The sequence below is a fragment of the Prosopis cineraria genome, unplaced genomic scaffold (assembly GCF_029017545.1).
Source record: "Prosopis cineraria cultivar Desert tree isolate PC_DT_omini unplaced genomic scaffold, ASM2901754v1 PC3, whole genome shotgun sequence".
Lineage (NCBI taxonomy): Eukaryota > Viridiplantae > Streptophyta > Magnoliopsida > Fabales > Fabaceae > Prosopis > Prosopis cineraria.
Genome location: NW_026555334.1, coordinates 45,336,318 through 45,348,782, shown reverse-complemented (window position 1 = coordinate 45,348,782; position 12,465 = coordinate 45,336,318). Strand labels below are relative to the sequence as shown.

At 31.9% G+C, this 12,465-nt stretch overlaps 1 protein-coding gene and 1 pseudogene across 1 annotated transcript; both read right to left on the bottom strand.

The window, feature by feature from the left end:
* Window positions 1-247: 247 nt before the first annotated feature.
* Window positions 248-1,177, bottom strand: LOC129305651 (putative ubiquitin-conjugating enzyme E2 38). The gene has a single exon (XM_054945627.1). It carries the CDS (start codon window positions 1,175-1,177, stop codon window positions 248-250), a length of 930 nt encoding a protein of 309 aa, XP_054801602.1.
* Window positions 1,178-3,428: 2,251 nt separating this feature from the next.
* On the bottom strand, window positions 3,429-6,830 carry LOC129305650 (stachyose synthase-like; annotated as a pseudogene).
* Window positions 6,831-12,465: the final 5,635 nt, after the last annotated feature.

Below are 12,465 nucleotides of genomic sequence, written 5' to 3'. Positions count from 1 at the left end.
ACAAACTAGACTTAAAGATATCTTTCTGTGGGAAGTTCAATGATAAGAATGAGCATGACAGACCCATATAAGGAACCAAATTAATCTCCCTTCTTTATCGCTCATAGAGTCACCGGGATTAATAATGACAAAAAAAAAAACTTTAGGGCATGACTTATTTTTTAGACTACATAGGATGCTGGAAAACCCAGCACATCTTGTTCAAGAAGAAAAAACGACTGGAAGAGATCATACACTTGAACTAAACTCATAAAAACGTAGCCTGCAATATAGTTGACAGTTTCCTGATAGGGTTGGCAGATTTCTGCCGAGGACGCATCTCTTTGACAAGCGCTAGGTCAAAAGAATCCTTATTATAGTGATGTTGACAATAAGTTCCATTGGCTTCAAATGCTCTAACGAGTCTGGAGAACAGTCCCATGGTTGTTTCATCAAGACCTATACGGAATTTGAAGTTCATGAGAATCTGATGTGCCCTGGTTCGAAAGTATCCTTGGACAAACACTTCAAAATCCTGAGGCGGTGACTTCAACATGCAAAGCATAGCCTCACAGGTCTGTTTCATTACTCTCGTGTTAGGTCCTCCTCCAGGAAGACGCAGAGTCTTATTGGGTTTGTTAGTAAGGAAGGAGTGTTGGATGAGAGTAAGCAACTGCAATACTGTTATTGGAGTGGAACAAGATTTAATTTTGAGGTTCAAGAAACCCTTTAAGTTTCCCTTAGTGTGGGAGGTGGGATTGGAAGGATGGTCATAAGAGCGATAGAACAAGTCAGGGGGTTGAGTGGGATAAGTAGAAGGGAAGCGAATGTCAAAGCAGAACAAAGCGTGGTGATAAGGGGTTCCCTCAGGGCCTACCAGAACGGCTCGCATGAGATCAGGCCTCTGCTTGTATGCTCTCACGTAAATGGATGACTTGGCGAGACACAGCTTCAAATCCTCCCATTCTAGCTTCATACTCTGGATCAGAGCGCTTCTTCTGGCGCCCAACTTGTTCAAAATTCTGTTGGAAAGGAAAGAGTGATCCGATGGGGCGTGGTCGAGGATTTCAAAGTTCTCGAACTTCTGGAAAGCCCTCTCCATGTCATCTATTTCTTCTTCTATTTCTCCAAATCTTTTGCTGCTTGCCATGTCCTCGTTTCCAGCGACGTTGACCGCTGGAATTTGTGAACCAGCCATCGCAACTTCAACTTGACTTATATTTGGAGTGTTTTGACAAATGAATAAATAATTCGATAGATAAAAGATAGGATTTGGGAAGAGTTCTTGAGATAACTTAAACTGACAAATTCTTGAATCCCATTTAAAAAAACAAAATTTTAAATCCTGAGCTGAAAAATCAGCTCGTAGGGATAATGGGAGGAAAACTGATATGCTTCATTTTCTCTTTTCTTTTCTTTTCTTTTTTTTTGCCAGGATATACTTTGAAAAATAATTAACTATTTAGATACGTTAAATAGATCTCAACCGCCAAGTTTCCACTATATCCGGTGGTTTTGTTTTCCGGATTCTGATATTGTTTTATTCTTTTGATATCTTCATCAGTTTTATTTATTTTATTTTATTTTCATTTTTATATAACAATTCATTATTAATATATTTAGTTTTTTAAAAAGTTATTAAATGAAATAAGTTATAAAGACTTCTTCGGACTTGTGATTCATATTAAACGTTTTACTGTTAAAAAATTGAAATAAAAATTCAATCTCTACAAGAATTTTACATGTAGATATAGATTGATATAGATTAACAGATAGTCAGGCGCAGATTAATAATTAATAAATTTATAAATAATAGATGGATATATTTTAGATATTATATATTTTAAGCGGATTTTGTTCATTGAACGTCTTTAAGGCAAGTGATTCAAATTATTGGCTTGGATGTGAAGCCTGCTATTTTGAATTTTAAATTTTTAAATATTTAAATTATATTAATATATAATATATAAGCTTCTTCTTTAACATCCTTAGGCTGTAAATTGGGAAGAGATCCTGCTGTCAATCATGTCCTGTAATACAAGATTCCATGCGTTCTACGTCATGTAATACGAGATTCCGTGCGTTCAATGTTTTTTTTTGACTTTCTCAACATATACAGTCATAAGATAGCAACTTCAACTTTTCAATTGCCATTCAACGTGAAAATTTAATGAATCGAGTTATAAATAAAAATTTTAATTATAAATCAATATTTATATTTAAAATTTAAATGTTTTTAAATTGAAAGTTTTAAATTTATAATTATTGGAATTAATATTTAAAATTTATTTTAAAAAAAATATTGAGGGTTAACTGTCATTAATTTTTTGAGGGTTTAGCCATCATTTTGCCTAAAATTAAACATTGCTCATCATAAAATGATGACACTAACAAGTATTAATATGAATCGTCCGTATTTAATATTGAATATTAGTAAATATTTATTTTCATAAGTGTATGGTAAAAAGCAAAGATAATTTCTTAACCGTTATTCTGTTTAAAAAATAAATTTATTATTTTAAAATTGTAAATTTAAAACTTTAAATTCCAACAGTTTAAATTAAAATGGGACGGTGCAAATTTTCCATAGGTGGTGAGTACCATAAGGAGGATAGTCTTCGGCTAGAGCTGAGAATAAGGGCCGGGCTTGGAGGCCCTATTTAAATAAGGGTTCGGATTTTGAAAATAATTTTTTTTAAGTAATCGGGCTTGAGAGTTTGACCTTGAGAAGTCCTATAAAAAAGGGCTCGAGCTCGGGTAGCCCTTTAAGTCATGTTATATTATTATTATTTTTTTGGTGGAACATGTGTTTGAAGCCAATGATTTGCTCACCTGATTCTATACACATTATATTATTATTAATTTTAATTTATTTTAAAATTGATTTAATATAATTTAATAAATATCAATGTATAGTATAAAATTTCTGATATTTTTTATTTTTCTATAATTATTATGTTTGTGTATTTATAAAAAATGAATTATTTTTTAACCAAGATTTAAATTTTATTACTAAATTTTTAAATGTGTGTTGTTTAATTTTTAAAAAAATTATGAGAATTTTATTTTTTTTAATTTTAGAATATTTTAATTAATTTATAATGTTTAATTTTATTTTTATTATTTTTATTTTTTTTGAAAAAGGGCTTACGGGCTCGGCCTTGAGCCCTTCACATAAGGGCCGGGCTTAAGAAATGAGGTTTAAAATAGTAAATCGGGCTTTAGGACTTAGGCCCTTAAGGGTCGGGTCCGTCCGTATTTCTAACTCTATCTCCAGCCCCGGCAAGTGATGGAAGATATCATTTTTTAAAAAGAAAAAAAAAAAGACAAACTGATAATGAGGCAATATGGAAAAATTATAGTAATCCCATAAGTAAAATGATAAATCAGAGATGCCTCCAGCGGGTTCATTCCAGGGAAGGTCAAGAGTTAGTCTGGCATCAGGCAGCCACATGGAAGCGACATCATCACTGTTCAGTCGACACTTCTTAGGGATCTCACACGAGCATGCAAGCAAGTTCCCTACTTTCACCTTCACTTTGGTTAGAGTCGAGAATAAAAATCGAGTCTGAAGGATCGGGCTTGAAGGTCCTGTTTAAATAAAGGTTTGGGTTTTAAAAATAATTTTTTTTTAAATAATCAAACTTGAGGGCTTAGCCCTAATAAGCCCTGTAAAAAAAGACTCGAGCTTGAGTAGTCCCTCAAGCCCTATTATATTATTATTATTATTATTATTTTCTGTGGTGGAATATGTGTTTGAAGCCAATGACCTGCTCACCTGATCCTACACACATTATATTATTATTAATTTTAATTTATTCTAAAATTGATTTGATATAATTTAATAAATATCAGTGTATAGTATAAAATTCTTGATATTTTTTATTTTTCTATAATTATTATGTTTGTGTATTTATAAAAAATGAATTATTTTTTAATCAAGATTTAAATTTTATTACTAGACTTCTAAATGTGCGTTGTTTAATTTTCAAAAAATTATGAGAATTTTATTTTTTTAATTTTAGAATATTTTAATTAATTTATAATATTTAATTTAATTTTTATTATTTTTATTTTTTTAAAAAAGGGCTTACGGGCCCGGCTCTCAGCCCTTCACATAAAGGTCAGGCTTAAAAAATAAAATTTAAAATAAAGAATTGGGTTTTAAGTCTTAAGGGCAGAGCTCTCAGCTCTAACTCTGGCAACGCTCTCAGCTCCGTCCTCCACAAACTCCAATTCTTCAATAGCTCCTCCAGCGTTGTTGCAAGCCCAATGGGCGCGAATCTCACGCCGACACCTGGCTTACGCACAGGAACGCAACACAGCTGAAGAGCTCGAACGCAGAAGGCATGAGGATAACTGGCTCCGGTTCGGCCTCGGGTGACATCAGAGGCAGTTTCGTAGCCTGACTCTGGTACACTACATACTCCTTCGCCTCACCCATAGGCCATATGAGCTGCTTCCATCTTCTGGTCCCACTCAACCTCTGACACATGAATTGAACCTGAGACTAACTTGTAGCACACAGGGGAACTCCTTATGCAGCGGCCTTTGGGTCCTAACCAACCCCTTGGCAGTTGAAAACACCAATCACCCCACGGTACTGTTTCAAGTACAAGAAGGAAACTTTGGCCCAAAAAAAAAAGTACAAGAAGGAAACTGTCAGTACAGCTTTAGTGAAATTGTAGATAAAATGTGTGTATGGGTCAGGACTCAGGAGGGTACATTGTTGAGGTTCCAAATCTTAAGAAGGGTGTTCTGGTCAAGCAGAAGGTTCTTGAAAAGGCAGTCTCTGGTTGGAAGAGGGAAGCGTGTGCACTTGGGGACAGTGCCATCTGGTTGGAAGTCTTCGCCTGTGGCACCACCAGAACAAAAAATAGAGAGAGATCAGGCCTGTTTTGCAACCTGTTTTAAGAAAAATTTTCTGTTTTTAAAAATAAAAAAAATAAAATTTTTTTTAATAATGTGTTTTTAAAAATATTTTAGAGAATATAAAAAATAAAATATTATTTTAAAAAATAAAAAAATAAGACAATTTTAAAGTGTTTTGAAATTATCGTTCTAGAAAATAAAAAAATAAAAAACACGTATTTTTATTTTTTTATTTTTAAAATATGTTTTATAAAATATTAGTTCTCAAGATAATAAAATTAAAAAGTTTCAAATCATTTTTATGTTAGAGCCTTAATTGAAACAGTGAAAACTGATTTATGGGTGAACAGTAACGACGGCTCATACTCACCAACTCTTCCCATTGTGATTTGCTTCGTCCCAAGGAAGAAGTCATTGCACTGTTGTATGCTGGCGATGACTCCACTAGCATTGAAGTTCTTCGCAATGGAATTTGTCAACCTGCTATAATGACCCTTGGCGAGATCGACTCTGCCTCAGTATTCATCGCGCAAATACTCAAGTGTCTGCATTTTAAAGGGGGGAAATGAATAGTTAAATATAACAGAAACTAAAGGTAAATGATCTCAAGTCGGTGAAGATAACTCATGAATGACATCCACTTTCACTCCAGTAATGCCGCCCTTGGCAAGGTAGGAATGCATGGAATCATACAAGTCGTCAGCTTGATTAGGATGAACAAGGCCGATTGAACCTTGGACAATGTTGACGACAGCGAGATCGTGCATTGTGCCGTCAAGCCCAGGCGAGAGTTTGCCTTGGCACTACCCGGTCTCACACCACCCCAGGCACCACGAAGGGCGTGCCATGCATAAATATCATCCGAGCCTTTGAATTTGGTCCTCAAATCCCTGGTGAAAGCCCTCATTCCAGAGTCCTCTGTTTCGCAGCACGATCCTCCGCAGTCTTTATTCCTAACCTTACTTGGCTCCTCCCCAAAAAGATCAGCGATTTCTTGTTTCAACTGCTTCATCCTTTATTCAATCTTCAACAGATTGGCACTCTCATGTTGGATGGCCTCCAGGCGAGTCTTCAAACGCTTTAGTTCGACCCCTTTTGCCAACAGCTTCTCAATCTTCTCTGGGTCAAAAGGAGGAGCATTGGAGCCTGACATAAGACCAGCTCGGTATTTCCTAAGCTTAGCACCTCCTTCAAGCCTGTAAATCCTTGCGGCCATTTGTTTACCACCAACAATGAGATTTTTGCCATCCTCATTGGGGTTTTCCCCATCCAAATTGATGCTTTGCCAGCCATCGTCGATTATGAGAAACCTCGGAGCCACGCCACCTTTTGCAAAATCGTTCAATCCGTGCCAAACTCTGACAGGGTCTATGGTCAAGTAGAAGGAACCCCAAGTGCACCAACCAAATTTGTTAATTAGATTTGGTAGGGTTTTCTCTTCTAGGAGCCTAAAGGTGTTGAGGTGAACCCTCAGGGCACTGAATGCTTCTTTCATCAAGTTGTAGGGATTTTCAGACACGTGAATATATGCTATAGCATTGAAACAGGATGCTTCCACTCGAGCGGAACCACTCTCTGCACAGATCATGACGTGCCCATCAGAACCAGGATGGAGGGAAGGCCTAAAGCTGCCTTCAATTATCGGGATGATGATAACTTGGGATTTGATTTCAGGAAGATCAAATAGAACCCATTGGGTTTCCATTTGTAAAGGTAGGCCACCATGTTTTGAGTCTAAAGATACCGGGAAAGTCCCTTCCAGTCAATCTACCCAAGGAGTTCATCAACCTCTCAGAGGGCTCTTCCTGGAAGAACCCAAGGAAGCCACCCTTGTGAGACAGAGCAAGCACACGCTGAAACAGAGATGGCGGACCGTCGGACTCAGAGGAATGAAGAATGGAGGAGAAAGGGGCGAAAGATACATTCTTTGGTACTTGTGTCAACAATGGCTTGCTTCTGACGGTAAGCTTTCCATCATATTAACCAAGTTCAGAACAGTGCGAGGGCTAAGAACCCATGAGATGGAGGAATGAAGTGGAGAGGATTCACGTTCACGGCTTTGGCAGACAGTAAAATCTTGCATAGGAGTGAGGGGAGAACACTCCGGCGATAGTAGGTATACAGGATACAGCGAAACTCAAACATATAAAAAGAAACTGTATCAATAGTGGGATACCCAATATTTAATATATTTAACTATTATAGCTGATGAATCAGCTACTCAAGAATGGATGCTGTTAAGGGAGAGAGAATTTGATATAGATGATGATTACGACTAATCAGTATTTATTACAAAAATAGGCATGGTATATATTATATTTTATTTGTATAAATTTACATATATTTACTACAAAATTTGTAAACAACTGAAATTAGATAATAAGTAGCTAGGAAGTGCGAGTTTCGATATCTTGCTTCCTACATATGGCTTTTCTTGTAAGCTGTACCAAGAGACGCCAAAGAACTCGGTCTCTGTATTGTACTATTTCAATTTGAAATATTAATATTTAGAGTTGGTTTGGTTGGGGGGAGGAGAGAGGAGGAAAAATTTTAACCTCCACCTTAACAAACAAGGGAATCTCCCTCCTCCTTCCCCTCCCTACCCTCCTCTCCCCTTACCTCCCTTTCCCTTCATCCCTCCTCTTCCTTTTCCTCCCCTCGAACCAAACACAACATTAGGGCATGTTTCACTTAGCATTCACAAATCCTCTCCCAATTCACACATTTTGCATTATTAAATAAATTTTTAATGTTCTAAAAATTGTTTGTTTTGATTTTTTTTGAAAATATTTAAAAAAAATAAACACAGGTGGTTAATTCATATGCTTTCCTTTTTACTCTTTCAATCTCACTTTAATAAGGATGAAAAAAAAAGGTGCTTTGTAGTGTTTTTGTTCCTTGAAAAAACATAATTTTTAATATAAAAATTGAAATTATCTTAAAAAGGAAAAATAAAATAAAATAATATGTAATAATTAGAATATTTTACATGTTCGAGTATTTTAAATTTAATATAAATCTTAAATGAATTTTTAATGTTCTAAAAATTGTTTGTTTTGATTTTTTTTGAAAATATTTAAAAAAATAAACACAAGTGGTTAATTCATATGCTTTCCTTTTTACTCTTTCAATCTCACTTTAATAAGGATGAAAAAAAAAAGGTGCTTTGTAGTGTTTTTGTTCCTTGAAAAAACATAATTTTTAATATAAAAATTGAAATTATCTTAAAAAGAAAATAAAATAAAATAATATGTAATAATTAGAATATTTTACATGTTTAAGTATTTTAAATTTAATATAAATAAGCTAGACTCATCAAAATTACTGGCTCTATTTGATAGATAACATATATCTTACCTTACCTTCCTTCAATTGAGATGAAAAATTGAAAACTCCAAAATAAAAGTTCTCTTGATGAGGGCATGAATACAGTTGCTCTAAAATGGTCACACACATATATATACACATTAAATAATTCTCAAAATATAATGGAAAAAAAAATGAAACATCAATATTTGAAAGCCTTGTTGCATAGACATTTTAAAAAAATCATCTCTAAAGACTTGTTTGACAATCTATTCTAAAAACAGTTTTCTGTTCTTCAAAATAAAAGAACAAACAAATTTATTTAATAATGTGTTTTTAAAAAGTATTTTAAAAAATAAAAAAATAAAATATTATTTTAGAGAATAGAAAAATAAAAATAACTTTCAAGTATTTTAAAATTATTGTTATGGAGAATAAAAAAGAATGAAAAAAAACACATATTTTTATTATTTTTTAAATTTCAAAGCACATTTTATAAAACACCAATTTTTTAAATAATAAAATAAAAATAATTTTAAATGGCCCTGTATCATTTCGAAAGGATGGTAACCTGACATCATCCACATGCGCACTGCTTGGATTTTAATCCTCCAATCATTTTAGAGTGGGCTCATAGCGTGGATGGCATCAAATCATGAAGCCGTAATTTGCATCACACTGTAGCACTGGTAAAATTCCTTGAACAATGGATCAAAAGATGAACACAGAAATAGGAGAAAAAAAAAATGTAATGTGTTAGGAGCGCACAATAGAAGAGAATCAAACGTGATCATGGCTGAGTTATATTTTTCTTGTCACTGCTAAGATTAATGGGGCTAATCAATTTAAATCGATGCTATTTTTTGTCATGTCTAAATTGAGACTAGTGGGAATATATTTGATAGGGATAATTAATGATCAATTAACTCTAAATTAATATATGATATAATTAGATATAATTTTGAAGCATTAGTCATTTTTATTTTAAAAAGCATTAAATTTATTTTATTGAAATAGTGACTAATATGATAACGTTAAATATAAATTTTTCATGCAGCAAGTTGGGAGAATCATACATTAATCTGATTTTTTTTTAAATTGTTCACCAGAATTGATGCAAGAAATTATAAAAATTCAAATCCACATCATATATATCAAAAATAATAAATCAAATTTAATCAATAGACAAAGTAATTTATACCTAAGATAGATTTATGATCATATTTTCAATAAATTGTGAATTTTATTTCCAAAATCAATTACATGGATTGTATGGATTTTATTAATTACAATCATAAACAATTTTTCCCATTCCGTTTTTATTATCAGATGCACGGAGTCATTAAATCTTCAATGCAAAAGTAAATAAATTTGTTTTGATGGGTTTTGAAGAATTAATGCATTTGATTACACCATAAAAATGGCTTACTAAATGTTGTCCCTTGAGAAGTCTCCACAACAAAAATTTAAATCCACTCTGTATCATAAAAAATATATTAAAGTTGATCAAAAGACAAAATAATCTATACCCGAAATAGATATATAGTTATATTTTTAATAAATTGCAAATTTTATTCTCAAAGATTGCATGGATTCGTTAAAGATAGTCATATTAAATCCGTGTTTTCTTTTTTCCATTTCAATTTAAAATTTACACTATTTTATGGTGCCTCAAATTCATTAAACAAACAGCGAGCATCTTGATACAAAATCTTCAAAGCTAACGAATGAAATATTGATTTCAATAAAAAAAATAGAGAAAAAAATTGAATCACAAGCTATTTTCAATAATTATCAAAGTAAATTGGGAAAATTCCTGTAATAAAACATCATCATACACGGTTATATCTCTAGCTTGTGTATTTGACCAACATGTAATGATAATCTCGTAAGATAAAGTGCAGGAACCTCCATCAATAAAAGAGAATCCTTGAATAAATGAATAATAACTTTTAAGTTTTACATGAATTCACATAGCATTTAAATGATAAATCATAAGAGAACAATTTAGTTATAACCAAAGCATAAAGAAAGAAACAAAGGAATAAATGATAGCTTTTTTTTTTTTTTTTTTTGCATTGAAGATGTTAAACCTACAATCTAGGGCTATAATCCCCGGGCAAATTCATAGTATTCCTTGCAATTGATCCTCACAAAAATACATAAAATCAATTATATACATAATTTTATTCATTCTCTTGATATCAATGGGGAATTAATTAAATTTTTCTATGCCCAACAACACTTTTTTTTTTCAGATTCTTGTTTTGAAATGCAATAACGGATATTAAATTCAGCTACACATTCAACGACTTAATTATTTTTTAATGGTGATTTAAATGCATTGGATTCCACCACAAGAAAGGCTTAATAAATGGTGTCGATGGAAATAATATATTGACGATATAACATTCTTGCAAATTTAATCAACCTAGTGTATATGTGTAAATAAGGGAGAAAAACGTGCAACAAACATGGCTTCGTAATAGGCCAGCACGTGTACTTTTACATCCTATATATATATATATATATATATAAAATTATAGTTTAAATATTGGATGCTCATTCATTTTGTGCTTAAAGAAAATTAGGTTTCTTTTTTTTTCTTTTTTTTTTGCCAAAGAAAATTTGGTTTCATGTCTTTAAAAAAAAAAATAAATCATGGAAATTGATTTAAGAAATGTTGACACTTTTAATTAGAGTTTGTATAAAAATTATGCATGAAAAATAATTATTTAAAAAACATAACATCAGGATTTAAGGACAAAGTTATTAATATTTAGTTAGTAAAAAAAACTGAAAAATTTTATTGGAGAGTAGCTTCAATGGAAATAAGAGCAATATGTACAATTAGATGGTGGTCACAAAGAAAAATTGGAGTAATATGTAATATGTAAGCAAATCACATAAATACCATCATCATAGTCAACAAAATCTTCACCTCTAGTGTCATTAGAGGCCAATGAATTTCATCCTTATAGGCCTTGATATCTCTTCAACATTGGTTATATCAAGGACAACAAATGCAAGCCCAACATGTGTTTTCAAAGACACGAATTTTAAAAATAAACTCTTTTTTTAAGAGTGGATCTAAAGTGTTTGATAATTTGATTATCATCAATAATGGCCTTTTCCAAACTAGCACAATCATAACAAATTAAAAAAATAATTCATGATAACAAAATATATGCTCGACAATCACAGCTATTTTTTTTTTTAAATAATTAAAGTGTATTCTTGCGTGAGATATGAAAAGTTGAAAATTAAATAATACTTTCAATCTTTTACCATTCCCTACCATATAACTTTAGAGCTCTAAAGAATTTCTTATGCTCTTCATCTATCCATCGCTCCTACTATTTTGTGATAGTATATTGTTTCCTTACCCATTGAAGCAAACACAAAAGAGATTAACTATATATCACGATGACAAATAATCAAAATTTTAAAAATCAAAATGGACCGTGAACCGGCCTTTGGCCAGGTTCGGTAAAAGGCATTAAATTGGGATGAAAGAAATTAGTGAACTAATCAATTAACCTGTGTAAATAGGGAAATTGAACAATTGGATGGGTCAACAGTTCAAACTTCATATCTTAAAAAAATGAAAAAACAAACGAGGGGACTGAGAGAGAGAAAGAAAATCGGGAAGAGAATAAAGAGATTCAAACAAAAACATTAGGAAAAGAAATTATTTTGAGGCAAAACACCATTATAGGTGCATTTATTCAATCACCAAACCATCAATTTTGCTATGAAATCAGGTAAAGCCAATGCAGATCATACTGTTACACTTTAGGGAAGACCTTCAACGATAAAAGAAGAAAGGAGGAGGAAGGAGACGAACTGCAATAAGAAAATGATAAAAAGAGGAAGGCGCATTTGCCCCTTTTTCAGCAATGTAATGGATAAATAGATAATTTTATTCTTTCAAACAAATTAAAAGCTAAATTATAAATAATTTTCAATTTCCTTATTTCTGGTTGAATATTTCTTTTTTAAAATATTAGTTTTGGATTATGAAGGAATTTATTTTTATGATTTTATATGTATGTTATTTAAAAATAATAAATCAAGGTTAAAGTATGTTTTTAGTTCTCTAACTTTATGTAAGGTTTCAATTTAATATTTTAATTTTATAAAGTATTTTTTTAATCTTTTAACCATAATATAATTAGTTTCAAATGATTATTTTTTGTATCAATCATTGTCATTTTCAAAAACTTAAACTTAATATGTCAAAATTTAATAATATTTTGTTAATATTTAAAAATTCAATGTAAAAATTTATTGAGATAAAATTAATAC

Coding starts and splice junctions, on each gene's coding strand:
- LOC129305651 (XM_054945627.1), bottom strand. CDS start 1,177: ATGGCTGGTTCACAAATTCCAGCGGTCAACGTCGCTGGAAACGAGGAC.